This window comes from Limulus polyphemus, unplaced genomic scaffold (assembly GCF_000517525.1).
Source record: "Limulus polyphemus unplaced genomic scaffold, Limulus_polyphemus-2.1.2 Scaffold1295, whole genome shotgun sequence".
NCBI classification, from domain to species: Eukaryota; Metazoa; Arthropoda; class Merostomata; order Xiphosura; family Limulidae; genus Limulus; species Limulus polyphemus.
In genome coordinates, this window is record NW_013666905.1 from 140,832 (window position 1) to 162,155 (window position 21,324).

Below are 21,324 nucleotides of genomic sequence, written 5' to 3' on the forward strand. Positions count from 1 at the left end.
CTTTACATTTTATGATAATACATAACAGATAGTTGCTTTTATCTTATCTTGATATATAACAGGTAGTTAGTTACTTTACATTCTATATATATATTTAATAGGTATTTACCTTTACATTTTCTGAATATGCAACAGATTGTTGAGTTTGTTTTTTCCTAGGAATTGGCATTTATTCAAAAGTTGAAGTGGATGGTAAATTTCTTAGAAACATTTAAGTTTTTGTCGGGTAAAATATTTTGGGAAAGTACTATAAACAAATAAGTTACTTGTTCAGAAAGCATAGGTGCTTAATTAAATGTAGAATGTAACACATGCTGTAAAAAGTTACTGATTTTATTTTAAAATAAACTCTGTTCCATTTTTTAAAGAATGTTTTGTAATTCAGTTTGTAAAGGTACATTATTTTTGCTAGTTCATGTATTCAGAACTTTCTGATAAAGTTTGATTTATGAAACAGTTTGTAATGAACTTCAGGTAATTATTCATTTTATTCGTTTGCATTATTTAGTAAAGTTGTCAGCAATCAACATTAAACTTTAAGAAAAAGAATTGTAAAATTTAAACATTTCACAGACTAGGTCTTCTTTTGATATTTTATATATCAAAACATTGAACATATATGTCATATGAAAACAAATTACGATCTTGTTTGTATACCATTTGCTACTGGTGAGTTCCACATGTTGCTTTGTACTGAGGAAATTTTTTATTTTTCCATAGAAAAACTGATAAGCAGCGTAAATAACTAACCAAAACCACACAGGAATCAGAAATAACTGGTAGAAGTAACTCCAATATTATTAGTATCATTTGTTTAATTCTTTTTTGTATGTTTCATATGTTATTACTTACCCTGTACACAACAAATTCATGAACCCATAAGTATAATTAGTTGAGGAGAAATAATGTGCATAAAAGGATATCACCCCATTGATAATTATCAGGATTAATATAGTAAAAAACATGTAAAACTGAACTGAAATACATTCCAAAATATTTTTACTGAACCTATCTGAGGAATGTAAATTTAGTTTACTGCAATAATCATTTGATATTTGATATGTACTGTCTTAAATCTTAAAAAGTAATTATTTTTCTTGTTATTTTATCACCTTGTTATGCATAGAATTCATTTTTATGTTGATGTCTTTGTATTCCGTAAATATGAATAGTGATTAAATGAATAAAAAATTACATGAGTTTATCACTTTTAAACTTTTTTCCAAAGTATTTTTGTAATTTTGAGTTTGTAATTAATTAAGACATTTTTCTGTGAATTTTTTTTTGTTTCTTTTGTTACCTTAACAGAATTTAATTTTTTTAATTACTTGCACTTTTTTGTAGGTGGTTTGATGTCTTGTCAAGGTTTCCGTCTAACACAATAAGAGGCAGAAATAAGAGATTTGCAACAATCCCTGGTGGCAAAGCAACTGTGACAAATGTTGGGAAGCATGTATGTATTTCTTTGTTTAACGTTTGTTATCAGTTTGTGTTTGTATTCTTATTTACCAACTTTAAATAAAAGCTTCTTAGCAACACATCGGCCAGTAAACTTTAGTACAACTGCCTTGTTTCTCTCTTTGTATGTTATGGTTGTCATGTTTTTAGTTGTTGTTGCTTTTTTTATCTTCATTGGTTTTGTCTGAAAATAGGTTAGGAACCATTGAAACTAAATTTGCTTGATTTTTCAGCAATTTACCATGTAAAATATATTTCTAAATGAAAGTGCACTGGATTTCAAGGTTGGAATTTTACTTTCACATTTTTTTAAAATAAATTTAAAATGAAAACTTCTTAAACAACGTGTTAAAAAACAAAGAGGTGAATTATGATTTTACTGGCTTCATTTGTTATTTAAGTCATCGTTAATATACTTAACTTTACTGCGATAATAATTGTTAGAGTAAAATTTAACTTGGACAACTTGTTGAATATCGTGGTTTGTTTTCAATATGCATAGTTTAGACTGAAAAGCATGCTATATGTACTTTAGTGTCAGATACATATACTAAAATGCTAATACGTACCTCAGCCTTTTTGAAATATAAGGACATGACATCTCCAGTTTTTCCTTCCCATTATAAACATGTATATTTCTAGATGTCATAAATTATTATTTTCTCGCATTTGTTTCATAGTTCTTTATTTCTAAACTTTTATAATATACAAAGGAATTAATAGTTGATATGAACATCCAATCAAAACACTTTAAGTTATCAGTAACCAACTAATTTTTTAACCCTAATCAACTCTTTACAACTAATAATAACCACTAAAGGTGCTAGAAACTATTGAGCAAACAAACTACCTAAAACTTTATTGATTGTTTGAATAGAACATTTTTTTAGAAATAGAATATTGTGTAAAATAAACTTTCTTGGGGTTTTATATGATTTTAAGTAGAACATATTTTATACAAAGTTCATATCAAATCTTGTCACAAGCTTAATGTTATACTCATTAAGAAACCTTTTAATTTACAATATGAGTGCCTACCAAACCCCATCCAGTTCTCACAATATAAATGTGGGGTTTGGCACTTTGCTTTTTTATCTCTAGCTTGGGTAATTTTTTTCTCTGGTTACTTTTGCTGTAGTGCAAAACATTGCTCATTTTTGTTTAAGAGTGACAGTCAGTTACAAATGTTCATTATTATGAGCCTGATATTACTGCAACTTTTATGTGATCTCCAGAAAATCTGTTTGAATCATATTTAGCCTTTTTTTTTCATGCAGATAGATTTACGAATATAGATTAAAAGTAATATTTGACCACTTCTCAAGCAACCTGTTATTCAAGAAAATATTTAAGCTATTATGTAGAGTGTAAACTTCAGGGATGTTAATTAGCTTGTTATATATAAAACAACAACAACAACTTTGTCATGATATCCTTGCCTGGAAAGTAGGTGTTTATTATTTGTGCTGGTGATTAACAGTATTTTAATATTTTTCTTGATGTTGTCAGATTTAGACTTTGGTCAAATATCTACCCTCTTTGCAGATTTAAAGGCATCTCAAATTCGGAAACCTTATCCTCAAACTGCATGTGTTTTATTTCAAATAATTTAGGCTTGTTCAACAAATTTGCTTGTGTTGTTATTATATTTGACATGGCATAACCTGCTTAAACTTATATTCCTGGCAATTTTAATATTTGTTTTTAGTGAATTCTCATACGTTTTTTTAAATAACAGCTTCCAACTTACTGTATTTTATTCATCCATCCTAGAATGTCAACAGTTTTGATTCCCCTGGTGACCTCATTAGAAGCGCCTCAACTCGACAACGATTCAACACATTCAACTCCGAATTTCCATCACGACCCAGTCCAGATCTCTCCTGGGAACAGGTCCAGAAAGCGGGAACAGAGGATGTCTTCCCAACAAAGGAAAATGACACACTTATTCTTGAAACTAAACACACATCAACACCTGTGGATAAACATGTCAATAACAAACTAGAAAATGATGATGATAGCAGCAACTGGAAACATGTGGAAAGTGAAAACTTAAGAAATATCCTAAATAACAGCGGAAGCATCAGCTCTGTGCCTCCTGGTGAGGAAAAAAGAAACTATAACTTTAGTTCTTAAGAAACAGTATTTCTCGTATATTAATTATAAGTGTCAATTAGTCTTTGCATTATCGTATTTTTACTTCATTGCGAGCACATGATAAAAGATGAAAATAATACAGAATTCTCATGAATCTTTAGTGATTATATAAGGCATAGTGTAATTTACACATAATAATGTTAAAATGTAAACTTTTCCTCTCAAGTAGTGCTTTCTGTGGGATACGAGTCAGTATAACATCATAGAGCAAAACGGGGGACACTTTTTATTTTAGACAGGACAAAACACAAAAAAATGGAAACTAGAGGAAAAATTAACCCTCACTTGGAACCAAACGAATTATAATTATGAAAATTTTTATCCTCAACATTTTGTTTTTAGTGGTATCACTATTATTTTTCCTTCAGACATCAAGGTGAAGAAGAATGTAGAAGAGGAGGAGCCACTGACTGCACACAAGTAAGATTTTCAACATTAGTGTTTGAACATGCTGTAATCAAAGAATTAAATTTCATTGAAATTATTTTAACTTCTCTGTATATTGAAGTACTGAGAACAACGTTGTGTCTGATGATGGTAACAGATCAATTCAGAGTAGGACAATAGTTTAAATTTTCAGTCTTCATCTAGTTTAGCTTATGTAACATAGATTACTGAATTGGGAATTAATGTATACAATTTTGTGAAAAAAAACAAGTCAGTGCTCATCAAAACAAAAAGTCATTGTTCATGAAACAAAAAAAGGGGATTTTTTTTCTAAATGTGTTTCCAAGTAAACTTATTTATCAAATCATCAGGCTTATAAATTTTTTTTATCTAGGTGAAAAACTTCTGCAAATTTTTTAAAACAACTTAATGAGTTAGTTCCTTATAAGCGAATGTATCTTTATATCTACTTTATTGGATTCTTGACTCGTGCTAGACTACCACAGTTGACGTACTTTACAATGAACATACTTCTAGTTTCTGTGTTTGTTATTTGTTTTAAAAGCTGTTATTCATTACTGGATGACTACTGAATTTTTATAGAACAAAATGTTATGATTTATTTTAAATGTAATGTAGAGCTAAATTATTCCTACAAAAAAAAGTAGAACAAGGGCTTGATTAGAACATCTGTTTTCATCACTTAGAAAAAACAAGAAACATTGAAATAGTATAATTGTTTCAAACCTAATATTGACAGCTCAGTAAATATTCACATTTTACTTGAAAGGAAATCTCATACTGCATAAAAAGTATTTAATTTGTTAAACTATGACACTTGGTTTTGTTACTGTAAAATATATTACGATTTTTTTTTAAATTTAGTTTTGATTAGTTTGTTTGTGGATTGTGTAAATCTACCTACCAACGTGTGTGGAAAGATTTACCAATTTTTGCAATGGGCCGTTCAAAATGTTGTGTGCAAAATGCTTGCATCATATGATGTCAACTGCAGTTGAAGGGTTAAAGAGAAGAACTGTATTGTTCAATATACACTTAGGGTTAAGACTGAAGATAATACAGAACAGATTAAGGGTCGCAGTAGACGTTACTTAAAGAGGGATGGGCGTAGCACGCGAAGCTTGCGGATTCGTTCGGACGGCGTTGCCAAGATGATGCCTTCTCAAGTTACAAGAGAAATAGAGAAGAAGAGGAACCAGTCTCTTGCCACTCTGGACTTACAGTCTGAGAAAAGTGCTTTGGAACAGCAAAATTACTGTAGTAACCCAGTTTATTACCTGACATCTGATGTTGAAAAATTAATAGGTGAAAAGTCTCCAGAAGGTCCCCAATTAGAAGAACCACCACCACTACATCGCCGTCGCCATGCTAGTGAAAGAGGTAAATATCTGTGGCATTTATTTAGAGCAATCTGTTATGATATTTTGTGGCTATTTTATAAATGCTTGACCAGTTATAAAACAAACTAACCAAGACATCTTTTTTTTTTCAACTATAAAAGTATTTTAAATGATCTTTTCTCGTTATTTTCAACACATTGCAACTTTGACTTAACAAAACAAGTTGATTTATTGTAATATTTCCTCCTTGAAATATTTGTTGTTGAAAGGGAAAAATGAATATATTTGAATATTCAAAAATTCCACAGAGTTTGAGAAACTGAGGTCTGTCAACACAAGGATTGCTTGATATGCCTTCCCTGACACTATTTTTCTGTAAGCAGTGTTATTGGTAACAATAAATAGATGAAAAACATAATAATGTTTTTAATTTCACTGAGAGTTTAGAGTGAAAATATAAGAAACCTCAGTGTGATTAAGACCACTTGTTTGGATCATCTCAAAATTAAACAAAAGTTATACTGTTGATGAATATGAAGTAGACTGGCATATAAATCTGGAATAAAACAGCTAAACCCACACATTTCTTAAAATATTAATTTTTCACGTGTATGGGTATTCAAAGTGCCAATTATCACAAAAAAAAGCTGATTGATTGAATGTTTATAATGTGAGATAACTTGTTTTTTCATGCGAAAGGAACAGCTAATCGACGGCTGTTGCTCGATGATGATTCTCAGGAAAAACCCCAACGTGAAAGTGGGCACGATCTTCAGCGCTCAGCATCAGGGACCAACTTTTCAAGATCAAGGTGGAGAAATGTTGGAAATGGTCATCGTGACATGACTTTATTGTCCCTTCAAAATATCGGCAACAAGACTGTAATGCCATTGAAACCACACAATGCAGAAGATAATGGTGGACATAAGTTTTTGGAAGATAAAAATACACAGGTAAACCTGCACTGATGTCTAGAACAGTCTGTGCATAATAAATTAGTTCTTGAAGTATTGAGTTTACGTTTCCTCAATGCATGTGGTATAATATATTTTTAACTATACAGGGGGTTATTGCACAATATAAGGATGGCTTGCATATCCTTTTCCAGGCTGGTTTCTCTTTTTTTTTGGTGACATTAAGTTTTAGTCCCCTGGTTGGTCAGTGGTAAGTCTCTGGGCTTACTACACAAAAATCAGAGTGTGGATAGCCCAATGTGTAACTTTGCACTAAGTAAACACCATCACCATTATGTTTTATAAAAAAGGTGATCTTTCATGATATTAGACAAAATTTTATAAAATGTAATTCACGTCAATTTAAGACAAAAGTACAAACCCTCTACCTTGAGCACTTGTCTTTATTTACCCAGATGATTGCATTATTTTATTATTTCTGTGTTCCACAAATAACCAGTTACAATGATAATTTTGCTCATCCATACTCAATATATTTTGTTTTCCCAAATCGTAACATTGTTCTTCAATTTTAAGTATGCATTGATAACTAAATTACACTATAACTTATCATTTCCACTTTACATCATCTACCAAATCACAATATTTTTCTGCAGTAACTACCTACTTGATCATATTGCTCTCTCACTCCAGATATAAATTGTTTATCCCAGTAACAAGATTCTCTTGATATTTCCATTATTTATCTAAAAAATATAATTTTGGTGAATATTTGATTACGTGTGTAATCAAATAATCCTTTATTTTGTGATTTTTAAACATACAACTTATTTGTTTGATTTACAGCTGCGTGGTGATCCTGATGGATGTGGGTTGGATCCATGGTTTTTATACACCTCTGTGGGTGCATTGGCTCACTCCGAGTTCACACCTGTAGTAAGAGAAATATTTAACTTTCAAATTTAATATATATATATATTGGAGGGAAATCAAACTATATTATGTCTTGTTTTTTAAATCAGTAATTACACAAAATACAAAAAAATGATTGTGTTCTTACAATTTGATGTTGTGGAATGACAGGAAATTTATGTTTGTTTTTCGAATATTTAAAGTTTGACATATTGTAGGTGCTATTATCTCCTTACTGTAACATTGGCTGAAAAGCTTGACTCATAAGAAAACATTTTTATCATAATTACGAATGAAGTGAGGATGTAAAAGACGTTGTTTAAAGTTGATTTCAACCTGTCCCCAGGACCTGTTTCTCAAAAAAGGATGGTTATTAAGGCAGGGTCACAATGACTGGTACAAACACTGGTTTGTTCTTCGCAATTCTTCTCTGACATTCTATCGAGATCCAAATGCTGAGGAATCCAACATTATGGATGGTGTTCTAGATCTGCAGTTGGTGAAAGGGGTAGAGGAACTAGAAACTGACAAGAATTATGCATTTTTTATTACAGTAAGTTGGTGATGTTTACTAAATATTCATTGGATACTAACACACGTTTCAAACATCAAGTTTTTTAAAGTTCCTTTTAAGTGACCTATCAAATCGTGCTGACTGGTTAATCCTTTCTCATTCAATTATTCCTAGGGAGCATTTTTAGTAGATTCAGTCAAAAAGTTCACCTAGAAATTGTTTAGCCTAACTAACTTTACTATTACTATATTGACTTGATTATAGGGTGATCTCGATTATAAGGCAATCCCCATTTTCAGAAACCATGGAAAAGAAGAAAAATTTGGTGTCATAACGTCCTTTTTTAGGTCTGTGAAATGCTTTTCTTATAGAGTGTGTATTAAGAAGTTCATTCTTTTGTTTCTGCCAATGCCTCAAGTTATATTCAGTTACACCAAATTTTCTACAATTTGTTTCTTCTGCCTCATGCACCACCATAATTTTAAGATTTGTAATCCTTTGTTAATTTGACGCTTTCTTGTTCCCTGCCTTTCAATGTGGTCACTCATTCTTGCACACTAAAATGAGACTCACAGACAATTATTATAAAATTTAAAAGAACCACAGTCAAAGCAATAATGCACCAGCAAAATCAATACTATAATTAAAGAGTCTGCAGGTGGATTAGTTGCAAGAATTAACGATGACCTCGAGTGAACGTCTGGCACGCATGCATAGACAGATGCTATCTGAATTTCAGGAATGTGACAGGCTAGAGTAGGGAGAAGGGGCCTGTGGTCGGCTGCGATTATAAGGCGACTATGAATTTTACAGCCTAAGTATTAATCATATAACATCACCTTATAATCAGGCCAATACAGTAATTGCAGCCTAAAAATGCTTGTTTTTAATGATATATAAAAGATACCATTTCAAAATTTCCTAAATGTTATGTTACAGTTGTATACTACTGAGAGACTATTATTATTACTAAAGTGTATTTTTAATACCCGTTTCTAAAGACAATTCTGAGTTGTGTGATATTGTATTCTTAATTTGTTTTATTTTTTTAGTGGGATTTTCAAATATTTCAAAACTGTTTGTTATTATCACATTTATGAATCTTTAATGATAATTAATCAAACTTTGTTATTTTTGTGGTAGCATCTTGCTAGGCCTTAGCTTTCATATAAAAAATATTATAAGGTTAATAAATATATATAAGATTTTTCTTTTTTAATTATATGGTAAAAATATTGTCAAATCTAGTTCACATAATAATGACAAGCTAATTTATTTCTTCAATAACGCTTACTATAGGCTACATTTACTTTGACACAATTTGTAAGCCTAATACATTAATAATGTTTAATATCAATTTCCTTTATTGATAACAAATGCTGACTCACTTACTGGTTAATTTACAAAATAACTTTTACTGACTAATTTTACTTAATCTATCTTCTCTCAGTCAACATCTAGCTACTCAGTTCCTCCGCTCTGAATATTTGACTGAATTTTTAATCACTGAACTACCTCGTATTTATAACTAATGTACCCCATGTTTCTATATTAGTTACAGTTACTAAATTCTTGATGTTATCATGAACTTTCTAGGTCTTCTAGGACTACTTTTATGAACTTACTTGATCTTAACAGCATGCATGATCTAGCTATCATTTAAATCAAACATTAAAATATAGCTTAGAACATTATTTTATAGTAATTTTTAGCAAATATTGTGAACAACACTTTTTACTACAGAATGATTTATATATATATCATCGAAATCTGGGTTTATGACTGTTGTTTAAGTCATATTAAATAAACTAACAAGGAAAATGTTAGATCGCTACAATCAGGAAAAAACAACTATCAGTTAAGACTACTCCAACATTCTGACAAAGCAACAAATTTTTTGTGGTATATTTTTGTCCGTTTTTTTTTGTTATAGACATTTGACAATAAAAAGTATGTGTTTGCTGCTATCACTGCCGGTATTCGAAACAACTGGATCCAGGCAATCCGCCATGCTGCCGAAAATTGGGATACATTAGACTTGCAGAAGAAGCATCACACAGAAGAAAGTAATACTTCCTCAAAAGAGAAGCTTGGGAGATCTGGAATAATTAGTCCTGTGTGTATTGATGAACCAGTCAAGCTAGTAGATGTCTCCTCCAGTGATGACCCCTCAGAATATTTTTCTATTGTGGATGAAGAGGAAGGAACTGAACAACCAGCTTCTCCACGAACATTACCCCCATCTCCACCTCTTAACAGAACTGCCATTTCAAGAGTCAAAGAAAAAGCTCGGTCTCGTTCTTCATCAAGCTCTAGAATAGGTCGACAGTTACGTTCTCCTGGATCAGCAGACAATGAACAGTTTCTGATCACTGCCGAAATTGATCAGCAGAGTGATGGTGGCCTAAGTGATCGGTCTAGCTCAAGTATGCAAGGAGGAGATGTGCCTTACTGGGAGAGGAGAGCTTCACACAAGGTAAGGTTATACCATAAGAAAGAGAGTTACCATAGAAAAAACTGGCATTAATTAATGTTTGTTGTAATCAAGTATAGATGTAAGATATTTCTGTTAATAGCCAAAAGTAATTTTTCAATTAGTGGTCCAAAATAGCTCACTGTGTTTCTGCATTATAAATGTTACATTTACTACAAATTATGCATTTACTATAAAATACTTAAGTAAAATTACAGTTATGTTTTTGTTTTACCACAAAGTAAAATGCTTTAACCTCCGCTAGTGTATCAAAGCTCCACTACTGTTACACGAAGGTGCAGGGGTTTACCACTGTTTGAACCTTGGAAATACTTATGAACAAAAATAAAGTACTATAGAATTTAGTTCTGGTTCTCAAGTTTGTCATTGGTTGCACAGAATAAATAAAACCCGCATGGTATTCTTGTCATGTTTCAGTTACATAATAACTTTATGAAGTTTATACGAGTCAGTCCGTCCCATTAATAATCCCTTTTTAATAAGAGTAATAATTCTAGGATGGTTAAATTGCAGAAAACCTGATGTCACCCCAATTTTCTTAACATCAATTCCTTTGATAGTTTTGGCCTCTAAACGCATCTATTACTGGATAACAGAGAGGTATAATAAGGTTATATATGTGAAAAATTGCTGTACGTTAATTTTCATTTGATAAAACTTTCAATTAATAACTCAATTCAAATTTTAGAAGAGGATCTCATGAACTTCTAACGTGGTTTATAAAAGATACAGAATAATGCATAACTTTGATAGGATAAGTAAAAAAACTAGAGGGGCACTCAGCAGAGCATATACATCCACCACACAGCATTGATCACATTCGGCCCTCAAAAAATACAAAAATGTGTCTGCATGTCCATTGTTACCAATGGACATGGATCGTTTTTGGGCAGGACAATGAGGAATAATATTCAACATATGTCCCCCAAGTTTCATTTTGACTGAGTTTCTGGAGCAAATATAGTGTAAAAAATTGATCCCTGTGTTAACAGATAGGGATTTTTTTTATTTTGTGACCTTGTCCTTTGACCCTCCAAAAACTCATCACTTCTAAGTTGGGTCATAGTCCAAATGTATATCAACTTTGTCCAGATCCATTCAGCTGTTTTCGAGAAATCTTGCTGACAAACACATATGGGTGAAACCATAACCTCTAGCAGAGGTAATTATGGATAACTGTGATTGTATGTGTAAAAAATCTGTACAAAATTACACAAAACTCTGTATCATTGTGAATACTCTGATATTAATTTATATCATCTTCATCCTCAGAAGAGTGAACTATCTTTAATTCATTGTTTTATTTTAATATTCACAATAAAATTTATTCTTTCATTACAGCAACGAATGATTAAACTTCTGGAAAATAGAAAGAAAACCATATCTACCAACAGTGATTGTGTAACTAATTCTTCAATTTCTCAAAAAAGTCTTTCTCATGTCAGCTCATCAAAGAATGAGGAACTGTTACCCGAGAAAGGCGAGATTGTGAAGTTAACCGACAGTAACGGAGCATTGTTGGGAGAACAGTGCAAGTATTTAGAGGAACCAAAACTTGAACAACAAAATAGCAAGGGACAGAAGATAGTTAAAGGACTTTCCAAAGATGTTTCTGAGAAAAGTAGCAGCAAAGAGAAACAGAAAGATCAAAAACAAGGTGGAAGTGGAGAAAATGTATACAAGTCAAAATATGAGTTTCTAAAAGTGAAATACAAGAAAGACCGAGCAGAATGGGAAGAAAAACTGTCTAAGGAAAAAGCATGCAATCCTTTCAGATCAGGAAAGGCAGAAGACTTACAGGATGCTCTTCAAAATTGTAAAGATCAGTTATGGAGTATCAAGTGTAAGCTTGAAAAAGCTCCTGAAAAAAGGGGAGATACTCTTGTCTCATGGAGAGAGGTTTATAAACTTTGTGAGGATGTAGAAAAGTTACTTGGTTCTAGTGAAAGGAGGTCAAAGAAGGATAATGAGGTTTCTAAGTTAAAGAACTCAATAGCTGAACTGCAAAAAACATGTGATGGAAGACAGAATGAACTTGAGACTTTAAAAAATGAGCTCGACATTCGTAAGATTGATATAACAAAGTTAGATGAGGAACTAAGACGAACACTTGCTGAGTTAGAAAAGTCCAGGGATGATAAAACAGATCTGCAAGGTCGTGTAAGGCAATTGGAGACCATTTTAAGAAGCTCTTTACATGATTCTGATGGAATGGCCAATAAACAGCAAGATTCTCTTTTGTTGCTGGAGAATTCGGAGCTGAAGACCAAATTATTAACCGTAACTGAAGTGACAAAGAGCCTTAAAAGGAGATTAGAAGAAGCCCACCGAAGTTGTGATGATCTAGAAATCAACTATTACAAGATACGGCAAGATATGAAGCGGGTGCATGACACCCATTTCTCTCAACTGGCTCTCATGACTGCCCGTGTTGATGATTTAACTCTAAAACTCACAGAATCTGAGAGAAACTTTCGACAGACAAAACAGAAACTCACAAGAAGTGAATCCAGGCAAGAGAGGCGTAAAAGTTCTCTTCGTGGCAAAGAAGGGTTGAATTTATCCAAAGAGTTTGAATTTAAATTGGGAGACCTAGAGCAAAAGATAGAATCTATTGAATATTCTTTGAAAAAACCACAACAAAACAAAGAAGAGATTGAAGCCCTTTCACCTCAGGTACAAACACAAGAGAGTAAACTAGGATCTGAAAGCTCATCAGCCGAATCCCAGGGCTTCCTAGTTCGACTCAGTAATTTAGATACAAAAGTAAAAAATGTGTATAGTATAGCAAAACCTTTGGACCAAGGAACTGATTTAACAGATAACTTGGAAAAACCAAAAATTTGTTTACAGATTAAAAATGACAGCGAAGAAAGTGGTCCAGAAGAGTGGAGTACATTGTCTTTAGCCAACAGTGTCACTGACCTTCATGATTTGGTAGCAGAAAGTGTTAACGAACAACCTAAAACTCTCTCAGAATGTGTACTTTCTCTGTCTGACAAAGTTCGATCCTTAGGTGTATGGTTTAAAAATATTTTGTATCTCCTTCATCAGCAAGAAGATGGTTTGAATGGAAGTGTTAGTGCTGAATTAAAGCATCTTGTAGATGCTGTTGAGTGTTTATCATGTGGGGCTGTTGAAAATCTTCAAGTCGACCACGATAAGGGAATGTTACTAGAAATAGTGTATCAATTAACTCTTCTTCAGGAAGCAGTGAAAGCAGTTGATAGGCTTGCCAACTTTGATGCTTCTGAAAGGAAAGATGTTGTTGAAGAAATTGGCAGAATACATCATTGGCTATCCACTTTAGAGAAACAGCTCTCTTCATCTCCTGAAGTTATATCTGTCTGTGGTGGTTGTACAGCTGTAGGAAAAACACTGTGTGTCTTCCTTCAAGATTCTGTTCCAATCACAGACATGAGTATATCACAGAAGGACAATGATACTGTGGACAGCATCCAACAACTTAACTTTGAATTAACGACTCAGCTACAGAATCTAGAAGATCAGTGGAAACGTGTTGGCAAAATCTTGAACAAGACAAGAGCTGATGACCTAGCAGCCCTGCTTTCCTGTATGAGTGACAGTTGTGTCAGTGATATATGCAGAGTACACTCAACACGGGATGATTGGCAGTCAGTCACTGATTCGTCACCAACAGAAAGGATCGTTAGTGAAGAAATAGTTTTAGCAGAGCTATGTCATGTTGTCACAGGGACCTGTGACAGGATTCGAAAAGTGTTAGTCCACCAACGAAAGCAGCAGCTCAGTATACTGTGTCGTGATCAGGAAGCATTTGAGCTGTGGTGCACTTTGATAGAGCAGTCTGTAGAGCAAGAACTGGGCCTAGTTAATTCTGAACTGCGAGCTGGTGTAACAGAACTTGCATCATTACACCAACTAGATTTGGACTATTGTCTCAACCAGGAAGTATTGACAAAGGCAGCCGAGCTGGCAAGCATTGTAGCTGTTAGTGGTACTTTTCACGGAGTTCTTACTTATTTGAGGAACAAAGCAGGAGATATAATAAACAGTAGAAAGACTAGGTGTAATGTTCAAGAAAGTTCAGCTTTGTATGATGAACAGTGGATGGCTAAGGTGCGGGCTTGCATCTATAAGCAAGCAGAACAAACAGTTTTTGGTGCATCTTGTGTCATACCATGGAATGGCAGTAAATGTATACATGAAGCAAATGAGAACAGTTCAGAAAATATTGCCAGACAAAGTGCCTCAAATCTGGTTAGTCTACAGCAGTGGTTACAGGAAAAGCTGGCAGAAGAGAGATTTCAGTTTCAGTCAGAGTTTACAGCTTTACAGAAGAGATCACAGCAACAAGTAAAAGAGGAATGTCATAAATGTGAAGAACTTAGACAAGATGTTTATCATCTGCAGGTACAACTAAATCAACACCAAGACTCACCACAAAAAAGCGATGTGTGTAATCAGTGTGAAGAACTTCAAAATAATCTTTGTCAGTTGGAGAAAAAACATACAGAGGAGATACAAAACCTGAAGTCTGAACATCACTGTAAAGTAGAAACCATAAGGCAGGATATGCAAGAATTCTTAGAACAACAAGTAAGTGTTTGCTTTTTGAACAGTAAAAGGTTTGTATAGACATGTTCTTCATCCATTCATGTTGAATAAATTTGAAGCATTTTTAGATCAACAAAATTATCAAATTGGTTCTTATCTCTTATTCAGTTGGAACATTTACTTAACAGAATCAGCGTTTAAAATTTAATGCTTGTTGGAAATCAGTTTCATACTGTAGACTCGAAGGCTGATTAAAGTTTACAACATAACAGAATTTTTAATCCCAAAATTTCCTAGTTTTCAGCAAGATCAATTTGATATTTTTTAATGAAAATTCTCATAAAGACCATGTTTAATAAATGAATTTAAAAAAATTAGTTCATCTCATCCTGAAACATTTATTTATTGTTTTAAAAAGAAACACATAAAAGATTTGAGACACTTGTATTTATAATCATTCCTTTTCAGAATGCTATGTAAGGAAGAATTTTTAAATCGCCAACCCCTACCTATCACTACAGCAAATTAACAAAAGACAGAATACAGCCAAACCTATCTTTTAAAAGCATTAAATGTATTTTAAGACTGTTCCCCCAACTGAACATTTTATTAAGTACTTGCTGTCTTTATAGTTGAAGCAAAATTCAGATTAAACAAGGCTGGGCATGACCTAGTGGCTAGTTTGACAGGCTGTAGATTATAAAGGTCCAAGGTTCAAGACATAATTTCAGCTGTGGGCATGTTATAAAGGTGACAGTCAATCCCATTGTTTAGGTCAAAGAGCCAGACAAAGCCCTAGTGGTAGCACTTACTATTGATTGCCCACTGTCTGGTCAGATTCAAAATTTAGGGACCTGAACCCTAGGGTTCTCTGACCTGGCCATTTAGCCCACCTTACAAAGGTTGAAATTCCCCGTTCCAGATAAAATAGTAGTCTTTGTTTCTCATGGCACTAAAATGAAAATAGTTTTTATATATTGAGTGGATATCTTTTTATAAAAAATTACAAGCTAGAAAAGTTTGTTAAAACCTGCTTCTGAATATCTCTGAACCTTTTCTTAACTATGTAACTGCAAAATACTAACTCAAAAACTTTGATACAACTATTATTTTATTCTAAGGTAGCAATTAGTTTTTACTTTTCTAAGATATGAGACTTGCAAGCTCATATACAAAACAACCAAGAGAATTTGGTAAACATTTTTTAACACACGCTATAGTGAATTCTCTACACGAGTCTCTCCCTTTTCTTTTTGACATTGGTACTATGTTAAACGGAAAATATTTCGGGTTACCTTCATTAGGTCATTCAAATAAAAATGGCACTTAGAAATAAAGACCTGTACATATAGTAGTTTTGTCTGTTTGTTTTTGAATTACGTTCAAAGCTACTCGAGGGCTATTTGCACTAGCTGTCCCTAATTTTGCAGTGATAGAATAGAAGGAAAACAGCTAGTCAGCACCATCCACTTTCAACTCTTTGGCTACTATGTTACTAGTGAAAAGTAGAACTGACTGTCACATTATAATGCCCCCATGGCTGAAAGGATGAGTGTGTTCTGTGAGAGGATTCAAACTTGAGACTGGCAGATTGCAAGTCGAGTGCCCTAACCACAAGTCCCATGTGTAGTAGAAGCTACAAATCCATGGTCTTTGATAATTTATGTTACATAAGACATGTCAGGGTCAAAATCCGTTTGTTACTGAAACTTAAATTGTAACCTCATTTCTTTATTAATCTTGTCTTTTTTATTTTTTTTACCCTTAAGTTTTTAGATAAGAAAACAAACTGTGTTATTTTTAGGTGTAATTGAAAATCAGTTGATGTATGTTTTAATGTTTGTTTAATTTTTGAAAGACATTTAATGTTAGGACTAGTAAGAAGTTTATATATATTTAGTCGAATATCAGTATAGAATTAAAAGAAAAGCATTTTGTATCAAACTTTCATCTTTAAATTTGTGGTAGAAATTATTATATAATTGTCATGTAATTAACATTTAAATTTTGATATTTGTTTCTGAGCTAATTTCTTTTTTTTTATATATCTCACAAATTTAAATTCATAAAACATAATTTATAAAAAGTTTGAAATTTAAGACAAAAAAATTCCTTAGCTTGCTGATAGGGGGTGCCACCTTCTGAAACGATAAATACAGTGTTTTCAAAAGATGCTAATTAAGCATCATGGAGGCAGCATTTCCTACAAACATTTGGAAAATGAGATTCACCCAATTGGATGATGAGTGTTAGTGTATGGTATTGCTTTGCATAAGCTTACAGTTGTTTACACTAGATGGTGTTTGTGTGAATTGTGTAATAAATTTGTAATGGATCTTAGCAGAACACAGAAGATACCATATGTTTTAATTTTTGTTGTAAGAAAAAATTCACTTATTCAAAATAAGGAATTTTAATTGTCCTCTAACAAAATGTCATAGGGCTGTCTTAGAAACCTCTAACAAAATGTTGTAGGGCTGTTCTATCAATTAGAGGATGGGCAGCAACTCTATTTGCAGATTAAATCAATTTCTGTAAAGTTAGGAAATCTGATTTCTTTAAAAGTTAACAACAATTTTTCACAACCTCATTTTAATTTCTTCTCTAGAATATGACATTTGTTTTTATCATTGTACGTTTCGTGCAGTGAAAATCAAAACGATACAAGTAAAGAAAAGTAAATATTGGACTTGTATGTTTAAGATTTTTTCTTTCTTTCTTTTAACAACATAGGATAAACAGCACAGTGAAGAAATCAGTCAACTTCAGAATGAGCTTCAACTTTCTCAGAAGCACTTGAAACACCTTGAGGTAATTAACATAACACTTGCTGATCAGTAGGCCTAAAGGATTAACATACTACTTGCTGATCAGTAGGCTTAAAGGGTTAACATGACACTTGCTGATCAGTAGGCCTAAAGGGTTAACATATTACTTGCTGATCAGTAGGCTTAAAGGGTTAACATGACACTTGCTGATCAGTAGGCCTAAAGGGTTAACATAACACTTGCTGATCAGTAGGCCTAAAGGGTTAACATACTACTTGACGATCAATAGGCCTAAAGTGTTAACATACTACTTGATGGTCAATAGGCGTAAAGGGTTAACATACTACTTGATGATCAATAGGCCTAAAGTGTTAACATACTACTTAATGGTCAATAGGCCTAATATTTATGATAATAATTTAAATTGTAGATGTTTTCTTAGTGCAAAACTAAACAATGAGTTATCAGCACTCTATGAATCAAGGGGAACTGAACTCTGGATTTTAGTGTTGTCGGTAAACTTATCACTGACCCACTAGGGGACAATTACAAATGTTTTGTTTTTTTCCCTTTAAAATTTCTGGTGATCTTGTGTAACACCACCAATGAGGTCCATATGGATCTGTTTATTTTTTAAGCACATTTTTGTAAACTATTTATACACCAAATTGCTTGTGGATCCATGACTTTGTTGGCTAAAGTGTCCATAATAACATGCAAGTAACACAAAAAAAAGAAAGATTAATTACTGTTGGGTGTCCCTGTGTATTTTATGTAGAATATGAATTATTTCACCCAATTGTGCTTGTCAGTTCTTTACATTGAATTTTGTAAAGGCAAAAACATAAGATTTCTAAATGTGATACAATACGTGGATCCTCTACTGATAGTGAATAACATAATAAATAAGAAACTTATTACACTCACTTCTGACGATCAATGTAATGCTTTTGTAACGAGTCACACACTACTTTAATCTCTGGTGCTCTTCACAGTTTGTTATACAGTACGAAAGTCTTTAGTCTTCTGGTTTTTTTAGCTTGCCCATCATATTTTTACCTAAATTCATATTGCCTTATGAGAATAACTATGCTTAAATAGCACTTGATGGTAAGTCAGATCTTCAGGCCGAGGTAATATTTTGAGATTCCTTTTGAGTCAAGTAAAAGCTGTTACACAGTATTATCAATGCTCACACATCTGTCCAGTTTAAGAAACCAATTTTCTGGTATTACCATCGCTGTACCATAAATTATTAAGCAGAAAAAAGCTAACTTGTTCTGTACATATTCATTCTAAAATTGAGTAAATTGTAATATGGATTTTGATGCATAATTATGCCTTTCCTAAGTGGAAACTAATTATAATGTGTCATCAATGTTTCTGTTATGATTATTACAATTTACATTACAAAATTAAACTTTATAAGCTACAGATTCTCCTTATCTGAAGTACAACAATTACACAAGGAGAATTTTATAGTGTTTTTCGATCCTATATCGGTTGGCTTGAATTATGTATTTTGTGGAAATTTCACAAGTCATTCCCCTTCAACTGTTATTGTTAATGGGAGTGTGATAAGCATAACATTTGAATGATGTGTTAAGCTACAACTGTTACTAAACCAGCAGATATGTATGTAGGTTCAGTGGCTTTAAGTACGCTCATGATGCTAATGTACACCTTTGTTTCTAAGAATGAAACTTGTAACCAAATGAACATTTTGGTATCAGTTACTAGAAAATTACAGTTGTTTCAATCGATTATTACAATGGAATTTGAAACCAATATTGTAACTGAAAAAACACTTTTATCTTATAGAGAATGACTCATAGTAGTTATACCAGTGACCGTAAGGTACAGTAGTTTTATATTAGCAGTTGTTGCTAGTAACAATTAACTTAGGAGACAGAAATAACAAAAATTCAGAACATCTTAGATATTCAAAATTTACTAGCATTTACCAGTTGCCTTACAATTCTTACTATAACAAGTTTAACTAATCCTTATGTGATATCAGTTCACGTAAACATCCTGTCTCGTGTTGAGAACAGTACATGTAGTAGACTTTGATATTCCCTTGTTGTAGTTCTAAACTTGATTTCATTTATTTTTGTCAATTACATTTATAAATATTCTGATTATTTTGTTTCAAATGTAGGCTATATTGCTTGATTCTATGATCACTAATTAAAACTAGTTAGATACTCGATAACTCAGTCTTTTATTGTGACATATTGGAGACCTTATACTTACTCTTATGTATGCTTTGAACATTTTATATGTAACTTATGCAGAATCTTGCATCATATGATGCTTAAGTATCAGAAATTTCTTTAAAAGCTTTTGATGTGTTTGTTGCCTCAATCTATCACGTTCTCTGATAATTCTTCTCAAACTTCATTTTTGGTCGAAGATAAAAGAGTGTCCACTGGTCATTCAGGGCTTATAATACTAAAATCCAGGGTTTATTTCCAATACTGGATGCTGTAAAGATAATCTATTGTGCATCTTCATAAAAAAAAAAAAGAAGAAGAATGAAATGTAAGTGTTTGTTGTGGGTAATATTTCCCCCTTTCAGTGGTTACATTTTATAAAGATAAAAATGTTTGGTAATATATGTTGAATTTTCCTATGTTTTAGTTTGAATACGATGAGCAGATGAGAAGCCTGATTGAGATTTATCATCAGAAACTAGAAAAAAAGCATGATATTATCAGCGAGGAGTCAGTAAGAAGGCGCTACCAATCAGAAATTGAACAGTGGAAGGTTAGTTGAAGGCCAACAGTAATATGTTTGGAAATTTTTCAAGATATATATTTTTTTTTTATTGGCTCAGCAATATTACAGGAGATTTATTTTTTTCCTGGAAAACTGTAAGGGTAGTTTTAAACTACGTTTTGTTTCTTTAGGTCATGAGGTCACTTGACAGCTGTAAGAGATGTGAAATACATCTGCTCATTTCTTTGAATTACAAAGTTGCTTGACCAACAACAGTGTAACCTTGTGCTTTGAGGGAGAGCGGGGTCATAGCATCCCGTGCTCTTGATCCCAAGAATTTTATAAAAATAGTATTCTGTAATACAATAATAGACAGCTGGATGTTGTTCACCATGTCTATTATTTTTTTTACAGAATACTGTTCCCCCCCCCCCTCTTTTTGTTTTCAGTTTGGTTGAGTACATATTACCACAAGAGCCAAGTTACATGAACATGTAGTTCACATTATGATTAAAAGAAGACTGTTAGTTATATGTTCTATAATAGGGAAAGAGTGTAGGCTCAACAAGGTTTGTAAATCACATTCAAAACAATAAAACCTTAGTGCTTTTGACAGATGGACCATCTTCATCAGGAGCAATGGAATAATGACCTCTGATTTTGCCCCTACTGCAGACAGGTCCACCTGTCAAAAGCACTGACGTTCTATATGTTTTTTTCCTTTACTCGAACTACTACGCTTTCTAACTGTCTTTAATTACAGCATCACTTACACATAAAAATGTACAGAAACTTCACTTAGAGTAACTAGGCTTGCACACCACGTCAAGCTTGGGATCATTAGAAACCTGCATAAGGTAACATGTTCAATACATACAACAAGAAACTCACTCATTAACGAAACTCTCCCAAGTTAAGAAAGATTTTCAGAGCATCTTAGGTTTGAAAAATATTTATCACAGAACACTTAATATCGTCTAAAAACGAAAAGGAGAAGCCATTAAAAGAATACTGTTGATACATAATAGCATTAAACTTGCTACTATAGATGAAAGAAATATCATTTGAAGTCACAGAAATATATGGTTTTTAATTCTTCAAA

At 32.7% G+C, this 21,324-nt stretch overlaps 1 protein-coding gene across 1 annotated transcript in view; it reads left to right on the forward strand.

Annotated features, from left to right (window-relative positions):
* The window catches only part of LOC106462988 (protein MLP1-like), a 132,720-nt gene that overhangs the window by 103,948 nt on the left and 7,448 nt on the right, over window positions 1–21,324 (forward strand). The window contains exons 5-15 of the mRNA XM_022390393.1: window positions 1,345–1,453; window positions 3,232–3,559; window positions 3,984–4,035; window positions 5,063–5,403; window positions 6,063–6,316; window positions 7,124–7,213; window positions 7,536–7,742; window positions 9,637–10,179; window positions 11,539–14,775; window positions 17,467–17,544; window positions 20,145–20,270. Of these exons, the coding sequence (XP_022246101.1) occupies window positions 1,345–1,453; window positions 3,232–3,559; window positions 3,984–4,035; window positions 5,063–5,403; window positions 6,063–6,316; window positions 7,124–7,213; window positions 7,536–7,742; window positions 9,637–10,179; window positions 11,539–14,775; window positions 17,467–17,544; window positions 20,145–20,270 (5,365 nt within the window). The remainder of the gene's footprint in view (window positions 1–1,344; window positions 1,454–3,231; window positions 3,560–3,983; window positions 4,036–5,062; window positions 5,404–6,062; window positions 6,317–7,123; window positions 7,214–7,535; window positions 7,743–9,636; window positions 10,180–11,538; window positions 14,776–17,466; window positions 17,545–20,144; window positions 20,271–21,324) is intronic.